This window comes from Alexandromys fortis, unplaced genomic scaffold, assembly GCF_014885135.2.
Source record: "Alexandromys fortis isolate MF-2015 unplaced genomic scaffold, M_Fortis_MF-2015_v1.1 scaffold_62, whole genome shotgun sequence".
Classification (NCBI taxonomy): domain Eukaryota; kingdom Metazoa; phylum Chordata; class Mammalia; order Rodentia; family Cricetidae; genus Alexandromys; species Alexandromys fortis.
In genome coordinates, this window is record NW_026067942.1 from 4,461,850 (window position 1) to 4,489,200 (window position 27,351).

At 41.9% G+C, this 27,351-nt stretch overlaps 1 protein-coding gene across 4 annotated transcripts in view; it reads right to left on the reverse strand.

The window, feature by feature from the left end:
• Kcnk2 (potassium two pore domain channel subfamily K member 2) overlaps positions 1–27,351 on the reverse strand; it is a 176,751-nt gene that overhangs the window by 51,979 nt on the left and 97,421 nt on the right. For all 4 annotated transcript variants that reach the window (XM_050148294.1, XM_050148295.1, XM_050148293.1 and 1 more), the window contains one exon: positions 1,606–1,766. In XM_050148294.1, coding sequence (XP_050004251.1) covers positions 1,606–1,766 — 161 coding nt within the window. The remainder of the gene's footprint in view (positions 1–1,605; positions 1,767–27,351) is intronic.

Genomic DNA, 27,351 nt, shown 5'->3' on the forward strand with positions numbered 1-27,351 from the left:
TGATAAATGTGATGCTTTGCAGGACGGGTGAGAGGAAATTCTTAACACCATGTGAAAATGCAACCTTTTTATCCTTCCATGACTCTCTTCTGGGGTACAGACTTACAATCACAGATACAGTAATAGCATACCCCCCTCCTTTGGTTTTTCTTTGTACAGCCCCGCCTGTCCTGGAAGTTGATCTGTAGGCCAGGATGGCCTTGAGCCTTGCCTCTGCCTCACCAAAGCTGAGAGCTGGGATTAAAGGCATGCACCACCACCACCACTACCTCCCCCTCTGTTAGCTTCAATAATAGCATCCTAATTTTATCCGCATACCTTCTAAATATAACACGATCACAAACACCCTCATGTTTACTCTCTTGGCTTCTTCTAAACTGCTGCATTTTGTAGGAAGTTTTGTTTGACTGAATTCTACCATCAAGGTATTTTGTGTTTACTATTTATTATTATGACCTGCCTCAATGGACCACATATCATATCAATGCCAACAGTAACCAAGACAGGTGCCAAAGCAATTTTTCAAAATAAAAGTCTTGCCATTTACTTGCTTCAAGAGTTAGGTTTTAACATTTACTGCTTAGAACAATGTTAAGTCATTGTTAAAGTTGCTCAAATAAGGAAATAAAGATGTGGTGCTGAAGAGGGGTCTCAGCAGTTAGGAGCACCTGTATTCAGTTTCCAGCATCCACACAGGGGCTCACAACCATCTGTAACTAGTTCCAGGAGCTCTGATACACTTTCCTGACCGTTAGGAACACCAAGATCTGTAAACCATGTACACAGATCTGGATGCAGGCAAAACATTCACACACATAAATAAAACAGAAGTTTGAACCGGACGGTGGTGGCGCACGCACTCAGCACTCAGGAGGCAGAGGCAGGAGGATCTCTGGGAGTTCGAGGCCAGCCTGGTCTACAAGAGCTAGTTCCGGGACAAGCACCAAAGCTACAGAGAAACCCTGTCTTGAAAAACAAAAACAAAAACAAACAAACAAAAAAAAAAACCAGAAGTTTGAAGGAAAATTAACTACTTTAAAAAACATAGGTGGGACCTGGGAAGATAGAACAGTTATGTAAAATGTTGGCCTTACAAACATGAAAGTACCTGTTCCACACGCAGAGCCCACAAAACAAAGCCAGGCGTGGTGGCACATGCTTGGAACCCCAGTCCTAGAGAGGCAGAGACAGACAGGTCCTGAGGACCTCAGCAACCAATCAGCCAGTGAGAATCTGGGTCATTTAAAGACCTTGTATAAAAAGAAAATTGAATGGACCTTGAGGTGACACCCAAGATCACCCTTTGACTTTTACACACACATGTGCACACATACACACACACAGAGAATATAATTAGGATACCATACAACATCAAGTAGAACCTAGGAAGGATATAGATCTGTTTTCTTGTACATAAATTTTAGTTTCTCTCAGTCAAGTATGCAAATAACTGAAATCCAATGAGTGGCAGTCTGAGAGGGGAGCCACAAAAAATTTGTTATGTAAATGGCAACTGGATTTCTACCTCATCTAAGGCGCTAGAAGAGGTAATGTCTTTAAAAACAAAACAGCAAATAGATGTAGTAAGAAGATTGTGGTACCCACAATAAAAGTGTCTTCCACTTTGGCAATTCCTTTTCCAAATATGGTCCCAAGCTGATCGCCAACCCCAGCCAACAGAAAGCCGAAGAGGGGAATTCCCAGCAAGGCATAAATGATACAGAATATTTTTCCACCTTCAGTTCGTGGGGAGATGTTTCCAAATCCTGAAAAACAAAGATGGAAAAATCCGGTTGTTCACAATGAGTCATAGCTTAAGGCGCCCACCCCAAGTTTAGCGAGAAACCACCAGCTCTTCATGGCAAAGCATGGGTTGTTTGTTTCTACTGGAGAAATCTCCCTTCATTAGAACTGTAGAATTAAAAGCTATTATAAGCAATTATTCCAAAAATACAACATACAGCTAATGTTTTGATGAAACTTTGATCAGATGATGAAAAATGAGATGTTAATGCACCACGCTGAGTCAATATTTTCATCTATTTCTTTTTCCCAGGCACTAATAATACTATTGACTTACAAACTTCCATTACCATTTGTAATTCATTCAGAAAGATGCACTGAGAATATCCAAACCTGTTTAAATTATCTAAAGAATAAAGCTGTGTTGCAACTTATGTCTTTTTACTCAATTACATTCCAAAAATAGATAAATGCAAAATAATTAAAGTTCTGAAGAACGTTAAGATTCAAATATGTGTGTACTGGACATGACTGAGGCAGCTGCACTCCACTGACTTCATAGCCCTGGAGTTAGCCACCTCTACCTGTGTGGGGTGAGTCCCCAGTTCCAGCAGCACTGAGAACCACATCTATGACAGACAGTCCTTTCTCTCTCCTCCATGACAGATTAACCTAGAGTTTCTGCTCTAAGTTTCTCTTACTCAAAAATATAAATAGATGATATATTGAGTCTTGTTCTCCTATTGTTGCTGGTCTCTACCTGTTTTATGGTGATAGTGGCTGGATTTGGTTTTTGTTTTATGGTTTTTTTCTTAATCTCTTCCATCCTGTGGAACCACTAACCGGAGCGTCTACAGAAGGCTCCTCCATCTTTGCATCAGGAGAAAGCTGTGAGCAGAAGCTTTCTGAGAGTTCTGCACAGCAGACCCCATAGCAGGTGCTGGGAACTGAGAAGCAGTGAGGCAGTCACCAGATGTTGTGAAGAACTGGGGTCCAGCTCTGAACGTCATAGAAGAACTCAGAAAAGTCTGTCAGCACCTGACAACCTCTCTTCAAACACGGGACCTTGAGCAGATGACTTCCTTGGCTGTTACAGGGGTAGGTTGTTACTGCACACTTCCTCAAGGTGTACAAAATAACTAGGGTAGCGTGTGAAGGTGTAAGAAAAGCCCACTGTTCGGTGTTGCTCAATAATCCTCAGGCAATGTGAAAACTACCGCAGCTATTTCTAGTCACGGTACCCATAGAAGCAAAGATAACAAAATCAAAGTATTCTATCAGTGTTTAAAATCACAATCAAGCAAATGCTGTTACCATCACCTGAGGGTCTTCATCACGTAATGCAATTCTCTGACCACCCATGGATGCCATTCTTCACAAAGGTCGTTAGAAAAAGAGCTCACATAGCAAAAGGCAACTTCTCACATGGTATGGTCGGAAGGACAGGGGTGCTTATAATGGAGGGAAGGAAACCAACAGAACAGGCAGGCACACTAGCGAATTTCAGCTGTGATCACAACCCAGAAAAGGAACTGGACCTACGTGGGTGCTTCAAGACAAAGAACCAAGTTTCACGTGGAAGTCACACAAAGGTACATGTAGCCATGGAAGAAGAGCTGGCTATGAGAGGTGGAGCTAAGCCAATGACATGCTGTGTTCACCAGCTGACATGAGGACAATGTTCCCTACTCTCGTTCTTTGTAAACCAGCCACCGAGCATCAGCTATCTGCCAGACTCCGTGACAAGTACTTAGAGTGGAACTGTAAAGTAAGCTGGTCTGATCTTTCAGAGCCAATAAGTCAAGGAGGAAGAAGGGCTTGGCTCTGATGTGCACAGGTATGGAGGTGTCACAGGGTCCAAAGAATGCTGTTGAGGCACATGGGCTTAGGAGAATGAGGGAAGCCACACACTAAAGACCCCACAGTGGGGGCCAGAAACTATGTAGAATTTACTTAGGGTTTAGAAAGAAGAGTGTTCATGACAAAGTTGAAGAACCAAAGATAGAGAATATCACAGGAAATGACAGAGGGGAAAAAAAACTGTCATCCCTGAGAAACTGAAAAAAAAAATGGTTGAATGCTGAGGAATGTGTGTGAGTTTCCGGTAGATAAAGGAAGAAGGTAAACAGTGGATACATTACAAAAGCTCTTATCCAGGTAAAGAGGTTTGGGTTGAAGGAACTGTTGTAAGGCTTTCCACTGTCTGCAGTGACAGAATCCACTTTACTACCATCAACGTCAGGTCAGCTCCCAAAACAAGGGTGTTCACAAGGAGAGAAGGGGAAAAGTTAAGCTTAGACTCTGGCATGGATAGCTGGTGATTGTGGGAATGCTTATTAGAGACAAACAAACTGAAAAGGCCCTAATCAGGCCTTGGGACACCACAGGTAGGGCCAAGGAAGGTAAATTCTTTCTCAGTGAATGTCCATCAAGATTTGTGTGCTGAAGACTTAGTTGTCAGTGTGGTGCTATTAGGGATTGGTGAACACTGAAAAGGTGGGGAGGGGTCTTAATTTTTCCTATTTCTGTGATAAAATCAAATGATGGGAGAGTCTATTTCAGTTCACAAATCAAAGGTAGCCCTCATGGCCGGGAAGTCAAGGCAGCTGGGACTCGAAGCAGCTGGTGACATCATATCCACAATCAAGAAGAAAAAAGCAATGGTTGCACCCTGCTTCTCAGCTCCCTTTCTCCATTTAGAGAGTCCCAGATCCCATTCAGGGAACAATCCTATCATAGTGGGTGGGCCTTCCTAACTATTAATTAATGAATGTGACTGAGATACTCTCCCACAGGCACATCTAGAGGCACATCTCTAGGGATTCTAGAGTCTTCCAAGATGACAGATAACCATCACAGTGGAGCCTAGCGAGAGACACTTACATCACTGGGACTTTGCCTTTAGAGACTGAGCTACTCAACCCCTTCCTGCTTGTCCCTTGGATCACAGTGTGATGGCGTTTGCTCTAGCCCTGTCTTCCCACCAGCTTCTTCTTTCACTCACACCAGAGGCCATCTTGAACTGCGACCTCCAGAACCATAGCCCCAACAAAGCATTTCTCTTTAAAGTTTGTTCTCTCGGGTCTTTTGTTAGCATACCCAAATGCAACAACAAAAACAATGACGCTGTGGACCCTGTTGATTTTCAGTCTCTAGTGTCATAAACAAAGAGGACACTGCATGGCACATTCATAAGCCAGAAACTCAGGAGATGGAGGCAGAAGCCTGAACTGGTATAGATTATGAGGTACATTAAATAATCTGCAAAAAAATGTATATACTCTAAAGAAGAGAAATCAAGGAAGAAACTTCATAGAACAGCAACAATTAAGATAAAAAAGGGACAATCAGAATTTGGTTGTGACAGGATAGATCAGTTACAGGAGAAGCCATTATCAAAGGGGAGAGTAACAAACATCACCAAATCACTCTGAAGGACTAAATGAGATGACCACTAAGGAGTGCCAAGGATTGGCAAGAATTTGTCCGAAGAGACATCAGAAAGGGTAATTCGATGGCAGACTGCCATGAGAAGTCAATTGCAGCCTATTTTATCCCCTCTTTCCTCCTGGGCTTCCATTTCATCCTCCCCTCCCTTCCCATTCCTTTCAGTCCCTCTTCTCTTTCTACTTCCTTTGATTTGTAAATAATTTTAGAGTCATGGGAAAGTCAGGAATGCCACACAGAATTCCTTGAAATGTTTCCTAAACCTGCAAACTATTTCTCGCATTGCCCTCTTCTCTCTCTCTCTCTTAAACACATTCTTTCTGCATCATCATGTAGCAAACTCCTCACACTGGTTTTGTTTGTTTGGATTTTTGTTGTTGTTTGAAAAGAGCTACCTAGTTGGCTTCAAATTAGACAGCCTAGCAGGGCTTGACCTGCTCTTTATGCCTCACCTCTGTGTACTGCTTACAGGACATTGGATCAAACCCAGGGCTTCAAATATGCTAAGCAAGTACTCTACCAACTGAGCTATATTGCATGAGCTCTAATTGGTCTTAATTATAAAAACCCAGAACCAGATATTGAGGTAAATGCTGAAAGATCAGAGAGACAATTCTTATTTTGTTAACTCCGAAAAAGGGCTGAGCTGCTGTTTTTTCCTGCCTTACATTCTCTCTCGGCCCAGCTATATCACTTGTTGTCTGTCTGTGCAGACCTTCAGACCTCTATGGTTAGCTAGTGGCTAGCTCTGCCCTCTGATCTCCAGGCAAGCTTTATTTGTTAGAGTACAAACAAAACAAACATCACCACAAAGCTCGTCCCTAGCTCTCTTATCCCTGCATTCTTTGTTCTTTGCTTTCATAAAAAAAAAAAAAAAAGAAAGAAAGAAAAAAAAAGATAATCTTTTAAATAACTACAGTACAATTTTGAAGCTTGGGTAAATTAGCATAGATGGAATTATTACTAAATTTACAATCTACACTAAAATTTCATCAGTTGTCATATTAACAGTCTTTTCCGCATCCCCCCCCCCCCCCCCCGAGGCTAGGGTCAACTCAAGAGCACACACTACATTTGGTTGGCATGTCTCGTCGGTGTCCTCAATTATCTTCTACATTTTCACCTAAAATGAGGAGTTCATGTTCAAAGTGCCCCCTTTTGGAAATCAAGGTTTTCGATATGGCTTAGACTTGGCTAACAAGACTGACAAGGAGGACAGACAATCCAGCCTCAAAATGATCGTAGAACAGAGGTCTGCAGATGAGCCAATCTCTTGAAGGTGGTGGCACAGGACCTTGGAAGGGTGGGGAGCATGGCTTCTGTGGCACACTGCACAGGCCTGGGATGAGAACTGTTAAGTCTTTAGGGATTTTCCAAGTCTGTGGAATTCACCTTAACAGCCTGAAATGATCTCTAGTGGGAATATTTTATTGTAGAAGATGGCAAACGCTGTGACTTTCATCTTGTTTCCTTTCTCTGGCAGGTACTACTTACATCTGTCAACCTGATATAATCGTCTGAAAAGGGAATCTTCATGGGGAACTTTTTTTTTTCTTTTTAAAGATCGGGCTGACATGTGGGTATCTCTGTGGGGATTTGTCTCCATATGGTGAAATTGAGCAGCACCATTCCCTGGGCTCACATTCTGGAACATATAAGAGTAGAGAGGGTGAGCTGAGCAAAAGGCAGGCAGACATTCACATCTCTCTGTCCCAGTCTCCTTGATGTATTGTGACAGTTTCAAGACCCTCCAACGACAGACTGGAACTTGGAACTGTGAGATAAAATAAATCTTTTCTCCCCAAAATTGCTTTTATAAGGACATTTTCTCACAGCAACAGAATGAAACCAGGATGCCATTCCAGCACTGAATAAGACACAGTGACATTCAATGAACTTGGGGATCTTCTGATGCAGAGAGCGGGATGGAAGCCAAGCTACCTGTCAGTCACCTTGGAGTTGATCACAACCGTTTTTTTTTTTTCCCTATGTATCAGGCCCATGTGTGCTACTCTTGCTGAGCAGTTCCAAAAGTTTGGGCAATTTTTCTCATGAGAAGCTATTTGTACTAAAAATAAACAAACCCCCCATCCCAGCACTGCAGGACTATAATCGTATAAATGTCTGCAGCATGGATCCATCGTCTATCATCTGACTTCCTATTTAATAAAGGTTTAGACTCAATTATCACAGAGAGAAGGAGATGGATTGATGGGGGAATAGAAGAAGGGAATGAGTTGAGAAAGAGGGGGAGGACACAGACAGCTTCCAAGCCTTACTAGAAGACCGTTGACTCAATTGGGACATAAATGAACATCAGTTGATGGGCTGAGATGCACAATCTCATATGTTAGAGAGTAAAGACCTATGATGGCCAGAGTTAACTGCCAACTTGGCTCTAGGCTCATCTGGGACATGGGCCTCTGGGCGTGCTTGTGAGGGATCATCTTATGTTAACTGATAAGTGGCATCTTAATTGTGGTGGAACCATTCCTTGAGAGAGGATCCTGGGTCATATAAAATGGAAAAAGGGACATGAATGAGAGCCTGGTCCCCTCATCCTCTTGCATTCTGATGATATGTGTGATGTAACCAGCTGGTCTAAGCTTCTGCTGGCTTGACTATGCCACCAGGATGGACTGTGCCTTGAACTGTGAACCCCAACAAACCTTTCTCCCTTAAGATGCTCTTGTCAGGGTTTTATTATAGCAGCAGGTAAAGAAACCGAGACATGAAGTAAGAAATACAAAAGAGAGTAGAAGGAAGAGAAATGGAAGCGGATGCCCCTGTGTTTCAAGGAAGGGGAAATGAAACACAGTGTTAGAAATGGGGAAAGGAAAAATGAAACAGCAAGGATTAAGTGGGGTGGGGTGGGGTGGGAGGGCAGGGTAGATGAGATGATACAGAGAGACAACTAACACCAGAGCCTTTTGAAAGAGCCGTATGGAAACCTACTACTGTAGAAGCTTCCTACAATGTATGCATATATAAAGGAGCGTAAATGGAGCTACCCTGTAATGGGGGGGGGCACAATTACTCAACTAGATACTACACACAACCAAATAAAAATACAGTACCAGGTGCTGTGGAATTCCCCTCTGTATGCTGTGAATGTTTTATTGCCATTGCTTAATAAAGAAGTTGCTTTGGCCTATGACAGGGCAGAATAAAGCAAGGCGGGAAATCCAAACAGAGATACAGAGAGATGATAGATAGATAGATAGATAGATAGATAGATAGATAGATAGATAGATAAGATAGATAGAGCAGAGTCAGAGAGATGCTATATACTGCCAAAGGAGAAAAATGTCTATGACCTACCTTATTAGTAAGTCACAGACTCATGTTGATACATAGGTTAATGGAAATGGGTTAATTTAAGATATAAGACCTAGATAGGAATACACTTGAGCCATTGGCCAGTGTTGTAATTAACATAGTTTCTGTGTGATTATTCAGGTCTGGGGAGTCATGAACAAAAGAGTAGTCTCCATTTTCAACCAGGTATTAGTTCTCTTCTTGAGTTGTTAGTCAGTGGGGTCTCATAGACCCTCAAATACAACAAGCCATTGCCAATACCTTGATTATCCCCCAAACTTGATGCTAAAACCCTATTGCTGAAGACATCACATATTTGAGTCATAAAGCATAGAGATATAAAACTGGTACCCCCTTGGGAGCTTCATCCCAAACGTCTAGCTTTCATGGTACTGGAAGATGCTATGTACATTTCTGCAGGGGAGAATTACTCATCAACCTTACTTAAGTATGAACCTCACAAGCTTCAATAATGACCCGCCTAGCAAGACAAGCCCACTAGCACAATAGTGCCATAAATTTTATGGAGTAGCCAACCTTTTTTTTTAATTGAATTTAAGTCCAGTCCCAGGAGATAGAACAGATACCCCAAAATGACGATGAGGCCAAGAGCCTGTGGCTAGCTGGATAGGTTATAGGCCATAGTGAAGACTGTTGTTATTCGGTTATTACTCCTGTTATTCGGTTAAAGGGACAGAGCACGAGATAGTGATATAACACAGATCAGTGTATCACTCAGTTCCCATCAGAATAGCATCTTCTAGATGGCAATTAACTCAGAGACTCACAATGGTCATCATACAATGACTATGAGAGTCCAGAGTTCACAGCCCTAAATGGGACATCTATATCACACCTGAGACCCACAAGAAAGAGGAGGCAGAAAAATTGCAAGAGCCAGATGTGGTGGATCACTTCAAGGAAACAGTGTTTTTTCTGGAAGCAAAAGGGCAGATGTGCATAAGAACTCCCAGTGACTGTGGCGGCACACGCAGGACCTGCACAAGGTCAAACCAAACGAGATCCCAGCATGGAGGGAGACGTGGACAAGAAGTCCTATCCCTAGCTTAGGAGACACTGACATTAGACTACTGCTAGCAGAGGGGAGGTCCATTTTCCTTAGAGGTGTGACCCCTGGTGTATCAATCATAATGCAAATCAGGCCACACAGCAGCGGTTTTGGCCAACATGCCTTAGACTGGGTGGATTTAAAAGAATGACGGCATGTGTGTTGGGGGGAGAGACCATGCGTGTAAGCATGTGCATGACAGTGGGTGAGTAGGGTTGGGGTACCCTGGAGGAGTTTAAGGAGGGTAGGAAATTTTTAAATAATAAAAATATTATTTAAAAAAGAAAGAAATATGTATAAAGAAACACCATATAAAAATGCAATGAATAAACCCCATGAATAACAAATAAACTTACTTTCTAATAAAAATTCCTTAGTTTTAAAATATTTTATAATTTAATTGTAGTATTTTATGGTTTATTGGAATAAACAGTAATTAGCAATAAGTATTTCAAAGAAGACCAAAAGGAGATAAAATTTACTTTCAAATTAATAAGAATGTTATCTATAGCTTTGATAATTAAAACCATATGGGAAATTAATGAATGAAACCAGTAAAAAAAGCTGAAAATGATTCCAGCATGTACATGAATTCAGTATTTAATGAATGCATTTGGCAGTGATGAATGCACACTAAGTAGTGAGGCCGTGAGTAGCGCCTAAGAAATAAATGCTTCCAGGACCGCGGAGATGACTCGGCAGATAACTGTGCTTGCTGCACCAGAGTGAAGGCAGAAGTTAAAAACCCACAGTACTCATGCAGAATGCTGGGCATGGCTGCACTTGTGCCCACCCCCAGTGCTGTGGGGAGCGGAGACAGGAAGGCGAGGGCTGCTGACTGCTGGCCCAGTCCAGATTAGTTAAGAGACACTGTCTTCAGGAATAAAGTAGCCAGTGGTAGAGAGGGACACTGCCATCCTCCTCTGCTCACGGCTATGCTCACGTGGCACACACCAGCACACACATTTTCACACACACAAAGAAATAAACAGTGCCCTTAATTCACATGACATACTACAACTATCAGATGGATCGAATCATCGAGTATTAATAACATGATCATATAAGACGATGATAAGGCAATGGAGCGACTTTTTTAAGTATCACTGCTAGGGAAGAATCTTAAAAGATTTATGACTATATAGAAGAGTAAGCTGCTCTAGGTCATATTTCAAAAATATTAGGTATCTAGGGACCCAAAGCTACAATAGCTGTGCTGGAAGGCAGACTCTTGAGAAAACATCTCCCACCACCAGGACAGACACAAAGGCAGTCTTCAGCTCAGAAATGAGCCAAAAGCTGAAGTCCCTGATCACCACAGCAACTGAAACCCCGAGTCCTTATAGACCTAAGGCCTCAGAAATTTCAAAGACTTAGCATGATAGACTGATAAGCCTCACATCTATCACAAGTCCTGCACGTCTGAGATAATTAATGAAAATGTCTCAAATGGCCAACATTTGCAAACAAGCTCACTTCCATGGAAAGGTGCCTGACCACCAGGGACCCTCAAACCACTTGCCCCCCTGTAGATGAGCTGCTGAAATTAGGGAACCATGTGCTTGGACCGGGTGGTTGTATAGTTCACAGCCTCTGGCTTTGCTAGGCCTGCTTGACTGAAGGGCAGATCCTGGACGTTTCATGTCTCTTTCCCAACTCCCAGTGTCGACAGTGTGTCCTGATCCCCGCAGGGAGGACAAAGACAGCTGTTCTGGGGTTAGCCCCATTTTAAACAATCTAGATAATTCAGACCTAAAATTTAGGAGTTTGGACTCTTGTATTCTAATTGCATGGCAGAAAACAATAGATCAGAAAAAAAGAAATACAAAGCATGCTACCTTTGTGATTCTTGGACTCCTGGGTGGAAGCAGGGGGGTTGGGAACTAGAGGCTTGAGTTATACGGGGGTCTCTAACACCAAAGGAAAAAGACCAAAATGTGTGCCGTTCCCTTATTACTCTGAGAATCGCTGATGACAAACCCAAGAGAAACACAGAAGGGTTCCGATATCATCATTCCAATGCACAGTGAAGACTGTTCCAAAGGATGCCGCCGCTAGTCCCTGTGACAGGCTAGACAGCCGCATCTGTTTCAAAGCAGTGACTCCTCACTGATACCCACCAGGTAACCGAGAGGACGGAAGGATGGAAGCCTCTGTATCTGCCTTCGTTTCGTGTCTACCTCCTATGCTTTGGGCCAGACACATGCTTGACTCACCCAGGGAGAATCTGTCTTGACTTCCCTCCTCATCCTTCAAGGCTGAAGGTTAGAGACAAGGCTGATAGTCTTGCAGTCACCTTCAGTGCCCCTTGGGTTCCAGGAACAGAAGAACCTCACTGGATATAGTTTACCAAAAAGATGAGACCAGAATAATCTTCACATGTGAACCAGATTCCCCTCAGGTAGGAGCTAACAGACCTAATGGTTTCCTCCTCACCATTTAGAAGCAGAGTCTCGACTGTGATAACCTAGACCACACCTTCACCAGTTGCTTAAGTGTATCTCTTGCTTCTTGCTCAAGCCTTCCTCTATGTGCATATAGAGGCCCCTTCAGAACTCTAAAGATGAACTTGAGGTCACTGGACCTTTTTATCTGATCCTAGCCCCAAGCTGTAGTCATTAAAACTCTTGTCTGTTTCACCAGTCCTCAGCTTTAATTGCCTGCTGGGATATCCCACTGAGACTCCCAGTACTGGGAACTCTCATAATAAAGCTATGTATAAAGACACATGGATAAAGAAAAGGCTATTCTGAACATCTCCAAATTATTTTTTAAAAATCAGCAAACTATGTATACCCTCCACATTCTTCTTTCTTAAGTTTAGATTTTTTATTCATTTTACATACCAACCACACACTCATGGTGCGTGAGTTGGTTTTTTGGAGCCCATTCCCTGTAGTGGAATGCCTTGCTCAGCCTTAATGCCCGGGGGGAGGGGAGGTGGTCCTGCCTCGACTTAATGTGCCAGGCCATGTTGACTCCCCATTCTTCTTCAAAACCTTAATAAAGACAGATTAATCAATGAAGACTTGCTACCCTGAAAATCAAGGGTGTTCATCTGGACATGAAAAAAAAATTCTCCATTATAACACCATGCTTAAACAGCTGGAATAGAATGTTTAGGTTCATGTTTACTTTAATCTCTGAAATGCAAGCTATCTTGCAAGCAGAGAGGAGAATGTGTTTTGCATTTCCCTGCTGTCAATCATGTGTGTGAGCCATGGTGTAAAGAATATTCAAAGGAACAAATGTTCGAGTATCAGTTTCTATTGATGTCTATAAAACGTTCATGCAGATATAATGTAATTGTAATAAATATGAGTCATTTTAAAACTTAAAAGTACAATAATAGCTAAGAAATATTTGGAAAACAAAATAAATGAGGTAGAAAGATTCCTCCTACATAGAACCAGGACTTAGCTATTAATTATTAAGAAGCAGTATGATTTATATGATGCAGTCCTGAGGCAAATTAGTCGTGGAAACAGAGAGTAAGAAGAAATAGCAGAGATCTCAGAAATAAACCCGTCATCAGAAGCATGAGCAGCTGACCTAACTGTCAACTAGAAAACAAACAGGGGTGACGGTGGCTATGTACCAAGATGGGCAAGGGCTTCTCACATGTATATAGATGTGTGTGTATAGCTGAAATGGCAGGCGGTACTGTTAAGACTGGGTAAAGCTGCCTGCACACCACTGATCTTTTCAGACATGTCTGCTTGTTTAGAGCATCTCAGGATAGTTACAAAGGAAAAAGGCAAGGTAGCTTCTAGATTAAGAAGATCCTAGGCAATACTGTGTACCAGTCCTTAAGATTTTATAAAAGCTAGAGCTCGTGCCCTGTCTCCTGCCTGGCATGTATAGCGCTCACCACGCATCAGAAAAGCTTCCTTTGCAGCAAACAGAGACCACCACAGAGAGCCACAGCTGGTCAAAATCCAGAGAGCAGGTAGCACATCTGGCAATGTACCTGGACCCAAGCCTCAGGGAAAATCACAGAAGAGGGCGTGGAAAGATGGTAATAGCCAGAGAACAGCATCTTACCATGATGTAAGGGAGGACATGACAGCGAACTTCACACTGGTGAAATCTCAACAGACAGGACCTGCATACTCACCACACCAGTTGAGTTTGCCAACATGATAGGGGGCAGGAATCTCCTAAGGTCCCACTCCCGAATAGAGAACTGCAGACAGTCAACAGGTACTGATAGGGGAGAATCAGTTTTATCCAGAGATGAGCTTTCTGATAGACTAGAATCTTAAGTGGTCATCTCTAAACTCTCTCTCTCTCTCTCACACACACACATATATGTATATATGACACGTATACATATGACCAACATTAAGATATATGTGTGGTTATACATAGACACAATACATATTTGCATACATATATTAAAAAGTAATTGTTAAAGAAGAAGTTGTGAGTTTGAGGGAGATTGAAGGGAGCATGATAGGAGTTGGAGAAAGGAGGAGGAGGCGGTGATGCAAATACAGTACTCACATATGAATTCTATAAATAAATAATACTAGAAATAGAAAATGATTGCCTTATCGTGAGAAAAGCTATCCACATCAAAATGATATTAACATTACATATGAGAGTAAAGTGCACCTTGAGGAATTCTCTTAAAGTCTGGGAAAATTATATCCATTTCCAACCATTATTTATTATACTAAATGTTCTAGCAGATGTAATGACAGGAAATATTAAAATGAATAACTGTTGTAAAAAATGACAAGCAGATTAGTTGTGGTTGGAATTAAATATCCTGTAAGTAAAAAAGAATATTCAGAGTTGTTAAATCAAAAAAAAACTTGGTAAAAAGCTGAATGTATGAAAAATATGAATGAACCAACAGCATTTTCTTATACACATGGAATAAGACAGGGAAATACTTATTTAAAATTAAAAGAAGCATCCAATGCCTTTTAAGGCAAATACAAGAACTGTAGGGGACAGCCTGGTCTAGGGAAGGCAGGAAGAACAAAAGAGAAAAGAGTTGAACAGGACTGGGGTGGTACTCATCATTTTAATGCATCATTAAGACAAGCAGGACACATCAGTTGGAAACTGGATCGTTATTCACTAGAAATCCTGGGGCAACTGGTAACAATTTCAAAGAAGAAAAAGCCCACCTGTGTATATTTACAGCTTCAGGGATAAAACCATTAACAAATCAAATTTTCAATACTGGTCCCTAATGCCCCACCTCGCCTTAGATGCATGCTTCCCCACTGCTCAGCACCTGGCGTGTGACTAAGCATCATCCATTACTTGGGTATGGCATCAGTTTCTCTATAAATCATGCTACCCACTCTCCCATGACTTGGTTCACCATCTCCTCTCTATGACCTTCCTCACTGGGTGAATTAGAAGTTCCGTATGACAAGGGTGACCACTCTGGCCCTAACCAAACACACTCCCCAGTCTTCGTAGCTGCTAACCTATCTCTCTGCCCACTGATACCCTCTCTACATTCTCCTTCTGCTCTGGTTCCCCTTCTGAGTCTGATATTTTCAAGAGATTTTCTAAGAGAACTTAGACCCAAACTCTTCTCTCACAGCCAATCTCTCATATGTGCTTTGGAAATGGTGGACTTAGGGAAAGAAGTCACCTGAAGTTACCTCTCGCCCTTCACATGCTTGCGACCCTTGACATCCACTCTTCTCGCGGGTTTTATTTGCTCTTCCAGCTTCTTATTTGCACTTCTTGACCAACACTTCTCCTTGAAAAATAAACAGACTACAGCTGGAGGTGGCGGTGGTGATGTGTGCCTGTAATCATAGATTTGGGAGGTGGAGGCAGAAGGAGCAAGAGTTCAACATCTTCCTCACTCCTCACGAGGCAATTTCAAGGTCAGTCTAGACCAAATGAGAAGTGGTCCCAAGAAAACAAAAATCTAAAAGGTCCAACTGGCTTATTTTCTTTTCTTCCCTTCGGTTTTCAGTTCCTTGTCTTCGATGATAGCAGTAAGTACTGTAGCTTGTATTGTCTTGACAGCCTGTGCTGTGACTTTCATTAAAGCCCCATAAGTTCCATTACAAGTACATCTGTAGAGATCACTCTTTCATAGAGACTTCCTCTTCTCCAATCTGACATTCATGGTGAGCAGGCTCCAAATTCTGTGATATGCTGGACACCTTCCATGTCCCTCAAAACACAACTGTGACACCGTCAAACCAGTTACCACTGGCCAGGATCATCTAACTCCTCGACCCCCCAGTGTCACAAGCCACAGTGACTTTGTAGGCAGCATGGCTGGCCCCCTTACATCACAAACTTCCATTCCTGCTTCACAACCCACCCTCCTCTTTCCATACTTCAGAGTACCAAAATAGCCTGCCTAGGTCCTCTCTCCTTGAGCACCTCTCACAAGAGCTAATTCTCGTGAAAGCACAGCTTCTGTTTTGTTAGCCTGGATTTTTTAAAGCCCTGAAATATTCCAAGATCATTTAGTACAAATCCCCAGTCCTTACATCCCAGCATTTCCAGATGGGTAATTATTCTGCTTTCCAGTATCACCATAGCCACCATTATTCCATGTGAGAAATATGCTGAGCCCTCCCAATCCCTTAGTCTTTTATGGCATTTGCTTCTGCCTTTCTATTGCTGTGATGAAGTCTCCTCTGTCCTTACTGCCTTCCTCACACACAGCCACTTCCAATGCACAAATCTGCTTCCCCTTGCAACCAGCCTGGCTCTTACAATCTTTCAATAAACACCGTGTATTATTTACTTTCCTTATTGCTATAGGTAAACACCTGGCAAGGTTTATTTTGGCTCACAGTTTGAGGAAATATAATCCATAACTTCTTAAGAAAGGCATGGCCGTGAGAGGAGCTCATGCCTTTGACCATTGATGTAGGAAGTGGTTGAGTGCATGACCTCTGCAGTCAGAAAGAGATCAAGCTGTCACCCAGGCCAGGGCATAACCCAAGGTCACCCCTCAGGAACCTACCTCCTACCTCTTCAAGATACCATGGTCTCCCAAATCATGCCAGTGACTGAGGACCAAGTAAGTGTTCACACACATGGGTCTGTGGGAACATTTCACATCCAAGCTATAACACAGATTTACCTAATTCCTTAAGGAACTACGTGTTTAATCCAGTGTGGATTCTTGTAAGTTTAGCACAAGCTCCTGGCTGTCTTCTAGTTCACACACTTCCTAGGAGAAGTAACCTGGCTGTAGTCACCATCCATGTCTATGTGAATAGAAACTCATTGCAGAGTTTCAAGAAAACATATTGAGTCTGATTAACACATCTACAGATATTCCTATTTCATGTTTTGGTTACATGGGCACACTTACATAGAGATGGTTATACTGCTCTAATTGTTTACATTACTTTTAATTTTATACAAGAGTCACAGAAAAGGCAAAATTTTGGTAAATATAAATTAGAGATATCACTCCAAACGTTGATGTGGGATGTCCTTCAATATATGTGCTGCTTTTAAAGGTTGATGAATAAAGATGTTTCAGCCAATGGCTTAGGAGAGTATAGCCAGGCAGGGAATCTGGAAATCTGCAGGGAATCTGGAAATCTGCAGGGAATCTGGAAATATGAATGTATATATATATACATTCATATATATATATATATATATATATATATATATAGAGAGAGAGAGAGAGAGAGAGAGAGGGTAGAGGGTAGAGTCACGGAGATGCTATGTAGCTGCTGAAGGAGAAAGATGCCAAAGCATTACCAGTTAGCCAGAGAATCGTGGTGATACATAGATTAATAGAAATGTGTTAATTTAAGATATAAGAGCTAGCTAAGAATATGCCTAAGCCATTGGCCAAACAGTGTTGTAATTAATATAGTTTCTGTATGATTATTCTTGTCTTGGCAGCTGGGAAATGAAAGCATATTCTGTGTCAAAAAATGTAATAATAAAACACTATTCAAACACTCAGCAATGTAAGTAATTCTAGATATAGAAAGTCAATTTTGATATTATAAGCAAAAATTATGAAAATTTGGCCATAGAGTGAGTGAGAAGGCAGAAAAGTCCAAAAGATGCTCTGTAAGCAGTACAGGAAAAGCCAGTCTCTTGGGAATCAACGTGAAATGCAGTAGTCATAGGTATGTATGTGTGTGTGTGTGTGTGTGTGTGTGTATGTATGTATGTATGTATGTATGTATGTATGTATGTATGTATGTGTTCTCAGGGACAGGATCTCACTGTGCTGCCCAGGCTGACCTTGAACTCACGCCCCTCCCATCTCTGCATCATAAATGATGAAATTAGAAGCACGTGCCACCAGGTCAACCTACATCCCATCTTTCTAAAAAATCAAAAACCAAAAAGCTAGTTAAATCTAGAATTGTATCAAATGAGAAAAGAACTCAACTGAAGATCAATGAACACAGTTGTGGGGTTTATGATTCAAAACAAGAAACAGTGTCTTTCTAAAAGAATTTGTTTATTTCTTCACTGTTTGAATGCTGTTCCCACATCATTGATTTTCAGCCAAGAATCAGACATGAGGCCTTAAACTACCTGTACCACATCTTAAAAATTACTGCATTATGTATTCTTAATATTTAAGAAGTGAAGTTGGTTACATATACTATAGGTTCAGGGTTTGTAAAGCATGATAGGAGGGGCCTTTGGAGGTGATGAAGATGGTCTAGGTCCTAAGTCTGACCTTTACCTTTAACCTCAACGCAAATTGTTATTGGTCTAGGTCTCTGATCTCTAAATTATATAAATGATACTATTCCCACCAAAGCCATCACTACACTAGCTATATGCTCATTCTCCATGAGATAAAATAATAAAATAATTCCATCCCCAAAAAAGAAGTCATGGAAAAAACAGAATCACTTATCAAACACGTTCTCCATCTTATGTAACAGTCATGGTGCTAATTCATCCATGTCCTTAACTTTTAGGATGATCTTATGAAGTTATACAATGAATTGCCCCCATTTTCTGGACATGGAAACTGAGGCTTGCTGATACCCAGTAGCATGCTGAAGACTAGTTACTAAACATTGGAACTACTCACCCATCTGCTTAGAGCAAGTGTTTGGAACCAAAGCTACTGTACAGGTTTTCTTCACTTACATAATGACAGGATTTGGACCCTGTCTAAATACCAAGACAAGACATAGAGTAAACCTTTCCAAACGGAAAGGAATATACATGCGTCAAAGTTTGTGGATCATCGTAGCAAAGTCAGAACCTGATTTGACACTATGTGTGAGCTTCATCATCAGCAAACTTCCTCTTAGTCCAGGAGCCAGATGTCTGCAGCTGGAAAAGTAACTCACAAGATGGCTGCCTTGCTATTTCACAAAATGGCCTTGGTGCTATTTCACAAGATGGCTGCCTTGCTATTTTACAAGATAACCCTAACGCTTTGCTATTTTACAAGATGGTTAGCACTGAGAAAGTTGCCTTTAAAATTTGGAAGGCTTGCAGAAATAGCATGCAGGAAGAGGGTCTGCATAGAGCATGGCAGAGAGTGTCTAAAATGGTTTCTTTTTAAATGCAGTTTGCCATATCCTAGAACCACATCTAAGATGAGAGTATCAATTAAGGAATTATCTAGATCAGGCTAGACTCTGGGTATTTTGGAAATGATCTTGATGGTTAACTGACCCATCTTTCTACCTTTTCCTGCTCTCCACTCTCATCCCTCTGGTGGGCAGTACTATCACGAGGCTGTACTCTGAACCACCTGAGAGTAAAGAGAGCTACTGTGTTGGTAGCATGGGCTCGCTTGTTTCTCTCTGATTTGACTATAGCTGTGACATGAAGTTGCACGAGTTACTGACTCCTAATACTCAGAGCGTATGTTGACTATAGATAAACATAACAATGGGAATAACGGAGATGCTAGTGACAGCAGTACGTTCCCTCCTTAAATAGGCTTGAGACTTGAGGAAGTGTGTTCTTATTATATTCTTGCAGACTAAATCAAATGATTTACAAAGTGAAGTGTGGTTTGCCTTCCATTCGAGAGCCTAATAAGTACTATCAGTTCTAGAACACCTCATTATTAGCCCAGCGGCAAACATAACTGCTATGTTGATAGAGCCACTCTAGCTGGCATCTTTCATAAACATCGGATGGCAGGGTAGAATCTTGTGTGAGATGTCTTTTTACACTGTTATCTCCACAAAAGAAAGTACCATGAGCCAAGGGGGAAGCATTACATTGTAAAAAAAAAAAAGAAAATTTCAAATCATAAAACATAATCCCTAAGATGGCCAGTACAGTTTTAACCCCATCACTGCGTAAATAGCAAAGTTAGGCTTCAGAAAATTGAAGTACAGGTGGTAATTAGGTACCATGGCTTGAAGAGGTAAGATACATACTTTCAAGTACCGACTACTGACATTTGAAACAATTTCACCTGGAACCCAGGTGTGAGCATCTGCCCTGGATATAGCTGTTACTTCAGGGCAATAATTAGGATCTTAACAACCCATCAGTCACAGAAAAAAAAGGTTGGAGGAAAGAGAACACTGTGTTGAAATGTCCCCTACAGGCTCCTGTTGGAACTCTTGGCCCCAGCCAGTATACTGTTTTGAGAAACTGGGAACATAGGGTTTGGTTGGGTGACACAAAACCTTGAGGGTTATAGCTGAACCCTGGTTCTGCATCCTAATCTACCAAAATATCAATCAACAGTGCCTTAAAATCTCCCACAACTAAATCTACATTCAAGAAAAGAAACTAGGCATAAGAACCAAATAATCCCATTTAAAACTGGGGTACAGATCTCAACAGAGGAATCTCACATGGCTGATTAGTACCTAAAGAAATGCTCAACATCCTTAGCCATCAGGGAAATACAAATAAATACAGGAATTGGGAGGTATCTTGAGGATAAGCTAGAAACCTAGTACTGGAAACTCCGAGGAATCTACAAGGATGATCCCAGCCAAGACTTGGTGTGGGATGTCCTTCTGTATATGTGTTACTTTTATTGGTTGATAAATGAAGCTGTTGGCCAATGGCTTAGCAGAGTAAAAGCAAGTGGGAAATCCAAACAGAGGTATAGGGAGAGTAGGAAGAGTCAAAGAGATGCCAGCCGCCAAGGAAACAAGATATGCAAAAAATGAGGTAATGCCACAATCATGTGGCAATACACAGAGTAATAGAAATGGGTTAATTTAAGATCTAAGGGTTCTGTAAATGGAGACTGTGCCTTTGTTTCCTGGCCACACAGAAAATATATCAATTACAATGCTGTTTGGCAAACAGCTTAGGTGCAATCCTAGCTAGCTCTTATATCTTATATCTTAACCCATTTCTATTAAATTGTGCATTGCCCTGAGGCTGTGACCTACCAGTAAGGTTCCAGCATCTTTCTCCATCAGCAGCTACGTGCCATCTCCCTGACTCTCCCTTCTTTCTCCCTACATTCAGTTTAGTTTTCCTGCCTAGCTCTATTCTGACCTGTCATAGGCTGAAGCAGCATCTTTATTAACCAATGGTAATAAAACGTATTTATAGCATACAGAGGGTAATCCCACATCATGAGCTAGTTAGAAATATGCCTGAACCATTGACCAAACAATCTTGTAATTGTGGGTTCTGTGTGATTATTATTATATATCCCAGGATTATATGGGAAACAAAGTACAGTCTCTACCTATAAATGGTGTCCAAACATTTGGCCAGAATTTCCACATAAAGCCTGAGAAAGCTTAAAAAGGGGGCGGGGATTCTAGACAGACAAGAATAGAATCAATTGCAGCTTCTTGGTAACCATCTTTTCTCTGGTAGTCTCTGTTTAGTGATGGTGAGCAGAGGTGCAGCTCCTTTAAGTATCTTCCTGACTCAGCATTAGAAACAAAAACCTCGCAGCTCTTTTAAGAGGCTCTGCCACAAAACACTTAAATGATGTTTGTGAGCAGCCAGCATCAGGCTGTGTCAGTACCTCTGCTATGAAGCTAGACTCTCAGAAAGCTAAGGAATAAGGCAGAGCCAGCTGTCAAAGCTTCAGCTTCAATCCTAGCCACACTTCTTAGCAGATTAAAAACTCACGTACTCAGAAAAAGATAGAAATGTACAATAAAGACAGATTCAGATGGAAATTTAAAAAAAAATCTCTAAACAGTTTACAAATATACATTTAAAATATATGTAGGCTAAGGAGAGAATAAAAGGATAGAGAAAGTCCTTAAAAAAAATAGAGTAGCTGGGCATGGTGGCTCCTGCCTTTAATCCTAGCATTTGGGAGGCAGAAGCAGGCAGACTTCTGTGAGTTCAAGGATAGCCTGGTCTACAGAGTGAGATCCAGGACAGTCGAAGATACACATAGAAACCCTGTCTCATAAAACCAAACAGGGTTTCTCCACGTAACAGCCCTATGTGTCCCAGAACTAGCTCACATAGACCAGGCTTGGCCTCGAACTCACAGAGATCTGCCTACCTTTGCCTCCCAAGTGCTGGGATTAAAGGTGTGTGTCACCAGACTAATGTCACTCAAGAACAGGTATGTCTACCAGATAAAGTGTACACAACACCCATCAAGACTGTATAGGGCTGCATTCATTATATGTCGCTTGCATGTCTTTGACCTAAAAAGAAGCCATTTAAAGGAGGAAGATTGTATCCTGACTTACAGTTTAAAGGGACACCCTCCATCATGGTGGGGAAGCCAGAGCAGCAGCAGGAGGAGGCATGGCCACAGAAGAAAGCTGCTGATCTCATGGCAGCTTCAGTCAGGAAGCTGAACGCAAACAAGAAGTGGGTACCATGTACTAAGCACTGTATGCGTAAGGCACCCCCTCCAACAAGGCCCCACCTCCACAACCTTCTCCTGAAACAGCACCACCAGCCTGGGGCCAACTACTCAACCACCTTAGTCTACGGGGGACACTTATTCAACACAACAAAATTCAATATTCAAACAACAAAAGTCATCATATTATACGTCAATAAGTCAATGGTTACCATGGCAGGCCAACCAAGGGAAATGTCCATATATTTGTAAATACACAGAATTTCCTTGAGTGATCACACCATTCATTTCTCATTTTTTCCCAGCCACCACTGCCACACAAATGGCCTCCTCTCTCTACTGACAGAGGCAAACATTTATCTTAGCTGCCTTGATTTATGCTTCCTAGCATTCCTGTGAATTTTAAAAAGCAATTAACACGGCACATTTTCAAACCTTCACAAACTTTTATGAAAACCAACCAACAGACACTGTGAAAAGACAAAGCGCTTCCAGTGTGTGATTTATGATCATCGGGCCCAGGAAACTTACCCTTTCTATAGCTTAACACCTTTTCATCCCAACCTTTTCTTTTTTAATGATGATAAGCCTCCATAACTCTAAAAGAATATATTGGCTTCTTTTTCTGGCAATTAGATTTAATTTTTACCCTCTCAAATTCTTATTTTACTTTAAACCCAGAATGTCATGGCTTGACACTGGTAGAACACTAGTTTTCTGAAGCTTAAGATTGCTAATCATGTTTAAAGAATTCAGCTCAGAATCTTGGCGTTGGGGAGACAAAATACCTGGCCCTATGATATCACTCAAACAGCATGCTCAACCTTTGGATACTGAGAGTTTGCATGTTTACTTATTAAAATATTATGAGATTTCTTTCATGTTGTTTTAGCTCAGTTGCATGATTTCCTAATGAGAACTACTTATTTATTTACTTATTAGTTTATTCATTTTGGTTTTATTGAGACTGGCTAGTATGGACCTTGTTATGTATACAGTGCATAAAGCAACCCAACTTCCTGAGTGCTGAGATAAAAAAAAAATGAGACATTATGCCATGCCTACCCCTAACAGATTTATTTTACAAGAAATTATAATAGTGACCCGAACTATCACCAAATATTTGGATCTTCTGGGTATGCCGTACACTCTTGAACTTGGCTATACCAGTGTTCTGTAAAAGTAACTTGTGTGCACGTGTGAAGCCCGGAAGCCAGAGTGCAGGGTGCCGGAACTCTTTCTAACTTCAGACACAGCAGAAAGACCTGAAAGCAAAGAATATGACCTTCCAAAGCCTCAAGTGTAGTGAGAAGTCTCCCGCCTACCCACACTGGACCTGCGCTGTGAAGCAGCATTGCACTGGGACTATGAAAAGCCACCAGATTGGCCCTGCAAGGAACTTAGCTAATATTAACTAATGCAGAAGCACAGACAAGTCTATGAATAAGCAAAATGCATCCTTCGGTTCTTATTACTTGGAAGCTCATGTTTCCAACTGTTTTATGGAATCAAGTAATGTTAAAATTCATGGCGTTGCTCATGCATGTTTCACTTAAAACATTTGCTCTCTACAGGAGTGGCTTTATGCAGAGATGGCTCTGCAGCTAAGAGCACTCACTACTCCTGCAGAGGGGCCAGTTTCAATTCCCAGCATCCGCATAGTGTCTCAGAACCATCTGTAATTCCAGTCCCAGGGCATCTGTCACCCTCTTCTGGCCTCTATGGGCATTGCATGTGCATCATGCACATACATGCAAGCAAAATACTCATGCACATAATATAAACATTTCAAAACACCCTCTCTTTGTGCAGTACCTACTTAATTGGTTACAACTTATCTCCTGCTTTTCACACCACTGTGAGTTATAACCAAAAGATGCTGATTCTGTTATGTGTACTTTGGCCAGTATGGTCGCTAGATTTAATTGTCATCTTGACATAGTCCAGCATTACCTGGGAGGAGGGCTTTAGAGAATGTCTTGGGGGATTAGCCATTGAATTGGGAAGACACACCCTGAATGTGAATGGCACCGTTTCATGGACTGGACCCTGGACCAGATGTTAAGGAGAAGGCTACTGAGCACTAGCAAGCAGGCACACATCCTTGGCTTTGCTCCTGACTGGATGCAATGCGACCAACTGTCTTAAGCTTCTACTGCTGCTTCCCATCATGAGTGGACAGGAAGCTCCAGGAGCCATTTCTCCCATCCTCTGGGAAGGAAGGAGGAACCAGGAACTGGCACAACCAATGCATGCCTAAGGGTGCCACTGTAGAAATCTCTGAAATACATGGGCAAGGAGGACTCAGGAAGCTTTAGGGGCGGGGGGGGGCGTTCCACTTCCACATGTGCTTGGACGATGTGACTCTACACAGGGCATGGAGGCTTCAGGCCTCTTCTTGGACAGCTAGCCCTGTGTGTATCTGACTGCAGATATTATCTTTTATGCTACCCCTTTATAATAAGCTGATACATATAATTATTTCCCTGAGTTAGTGAGACGCTCCAGACCAAACCCAAGGAGGCACCCGAGTTCGGAGCAAACAGTCTAGGAGTCTGGGCTCCAGTGGGGGTAGTTTTAGTTTTGAGTCCTTCACCTGTCGATTCCAATGCTAACCCAGATAGAGAGCATCAGACTGAGTTAGTGTCTGCTGGAGAATCGCTTAGTTATGGAGGTGGGGTGCAAGTGTGTGGTGTCAAAGTGAGAACGCAAGGGAAAGAGCTTGTTCAGTTTTCCTTTATACCTCTGCCTAGTCTTCTGTCTTAGTTCATTGCTCTGTTTTTCTTTACATCCTTTGTCCTACCTTACTGCTAGCCTTTGGCAATTTCTCTCTCTCTCTCTCTCTCTCTCTCTCTCTCTCTCTCTCTCTCTCTCTCTCTGTCTCTCTCTCTGTAATGTATGCATTGTGTGCACAGTTGATTATGTGCATGCACACACGTATGTAGACACATGTGCACAGAGGTCAAAGGACAACCTCAGACTTCAACCTCAGTTCTTACTTTCCACATTGCTTGAGACAATGTGGGTCTCTGTGTTTAGTTGTTGTTTTTTGGTTGTTGTGAATGTTGTTGTTTTGGTTTTTGTTTTTGCTACTTACACCAGGCTGGGAATTCCCCTATCTCTGCTTCCCATCCCCCACAGGAGTACTTGAATTACAGGTGTTTACTAATGTTTGGTGTAGTTTTATGTGGGTTCAAAGGACTTGAACTCAGGTCCTCAGGTTCCCATGGCAGGTTTTTACCCACTGAGCCATCTCTGGAGCCTAGCAATTGCTTTCTTTGTTAGCATCTTCAGAGAGCTAGTATAGACGCACCCACTAGATCTCGACAGGTGGTTTTTAATTTCAAAGGAGTATTGGAAGTGAGAGGGATTGAGGCTAGGAGATGAAGTGTATTTCTGATGCCTTGAATTTTGGACTGTTCTTGTTAGCAGTCTCTCGCCCCACACTGTTTTAGAACCAAGAGCCTCCCTGAATCCCTTTCTTCCTACAGTGAGTCAAAGCTGCTGCACATAAGACACACTGGTTAAGCATGAGCATCACTTGGCATGAGTTCGTCTGTCAACATCATGCTATGCTTAAAGTATGACCCGGCAAGGCTGACTTTCCAAGAGTAAGACTGTGCTACCCTAAAAGCCTTCAGGGAAAAAAAAACAATCAGAAAAGATGGGCAAAAGCAAAAAGTATAGCATAATTACCGTCCAAAAGTAGAGAAGCCTGGCCAGACATAACTCTGCACCTCCCTTATTAAATGAGACACTTGCAAGAACGGAGTTCTAAGTGTCCTGTCCTGCTTCAATCACATGCAGAGTCAAGCCTGGCTGTGTGCTTGTCTGCCAGATGTACTATACAATATAACTCCAGGACCAACAGCACTGTGGACCAGGAGTGGGAGGTGGTGCAGGGGGATGGGGAAATGAGAAGGAACAGGTGAGGTGCTAATTCAGAGCAAGAAGATATTGTTATAGCTTGGGAAATAATTTTTCCTTTTTATGGCTTATTTATTTTATATTGTATGTACATATGTATGTATGTATAAATGTGTATATGTACGTGTGTGTGTGTTTTCCATGCTACTGTGTGCATTTCTAGTGCCCATTGAGGCCAGAAGGGTGTTGGATGCCCTGGAACTGGAGTTACAGTTGGTCATGAGCCACCATGTTTGTACTAAGGACTGAACCTTGGTCCTCTGGAAGAGCAGCCAGTGCCTTTAACTGATGAGTCTTCTCTCCAGCCCCTTTCTGGAGCAGTTTCATGGTCATAAAAGTTTTTTTTCCAGAAGATTAAAAGTGCATTATTGCAAATTGTTCAAAATGATTACAACAGAAAAGAAAACATGGTGGGTTTGTTCTGACAGCAAGTCATCCTGAGCCCCTGGTAGACCTTGATGAGTGAGGCCACTCTCTTTCTGTTGGAACGTGTGCCCTGAAACCAGACCTCGGCTACACTACTCGGCACTCTCCTGCGACCAAAGAAAAAGGCTAATGCTTGGGAAAACTACCTCTCAGTGGGTTCCAAATCCCTCTTAGAGCTGCTCAGGGTACTTGGTGTTCCTCTGCAGGCCTCCTCTTGTCTGGCGTGCATACATATGCAATGAGAAGACAGCATGACTAATTTAGCTCACCCTCTTAGGAGTCTGCACCAGCACTCAGAGGAATCCAGCTCCATTGCCCATCCAGCTTAACTTTGGACGCGGCAAACCTAGCTCTGTCCAGAGGGCACCTTCTCTGGCAGCTGCTGTCACTTCTTCTTCTCTTTCTCCTTCTCTTCTTCCTCCTCCTTCTCGCTTAAAATTTACATATGATTGCTTGCAGGTTTTGAATATGAAGAACACATGTGAACATCTTGATATGAATTTTATTTTCATTAATTTAGTGGAGTGCAAAGGTCACAGAGTCAAAGACACAAAACAATTCTTTTCTACTTCCGCATTTCAGTAGAACAATGCCAAGATTCTATGCTGTTGTTTTTTTACATAATCATCCTCTTTAAGAAACTTTTTAAAATGTAGGGAGTCCAAGTTAGAAGTCACTTTGCAAAATGACTCATCTTTAA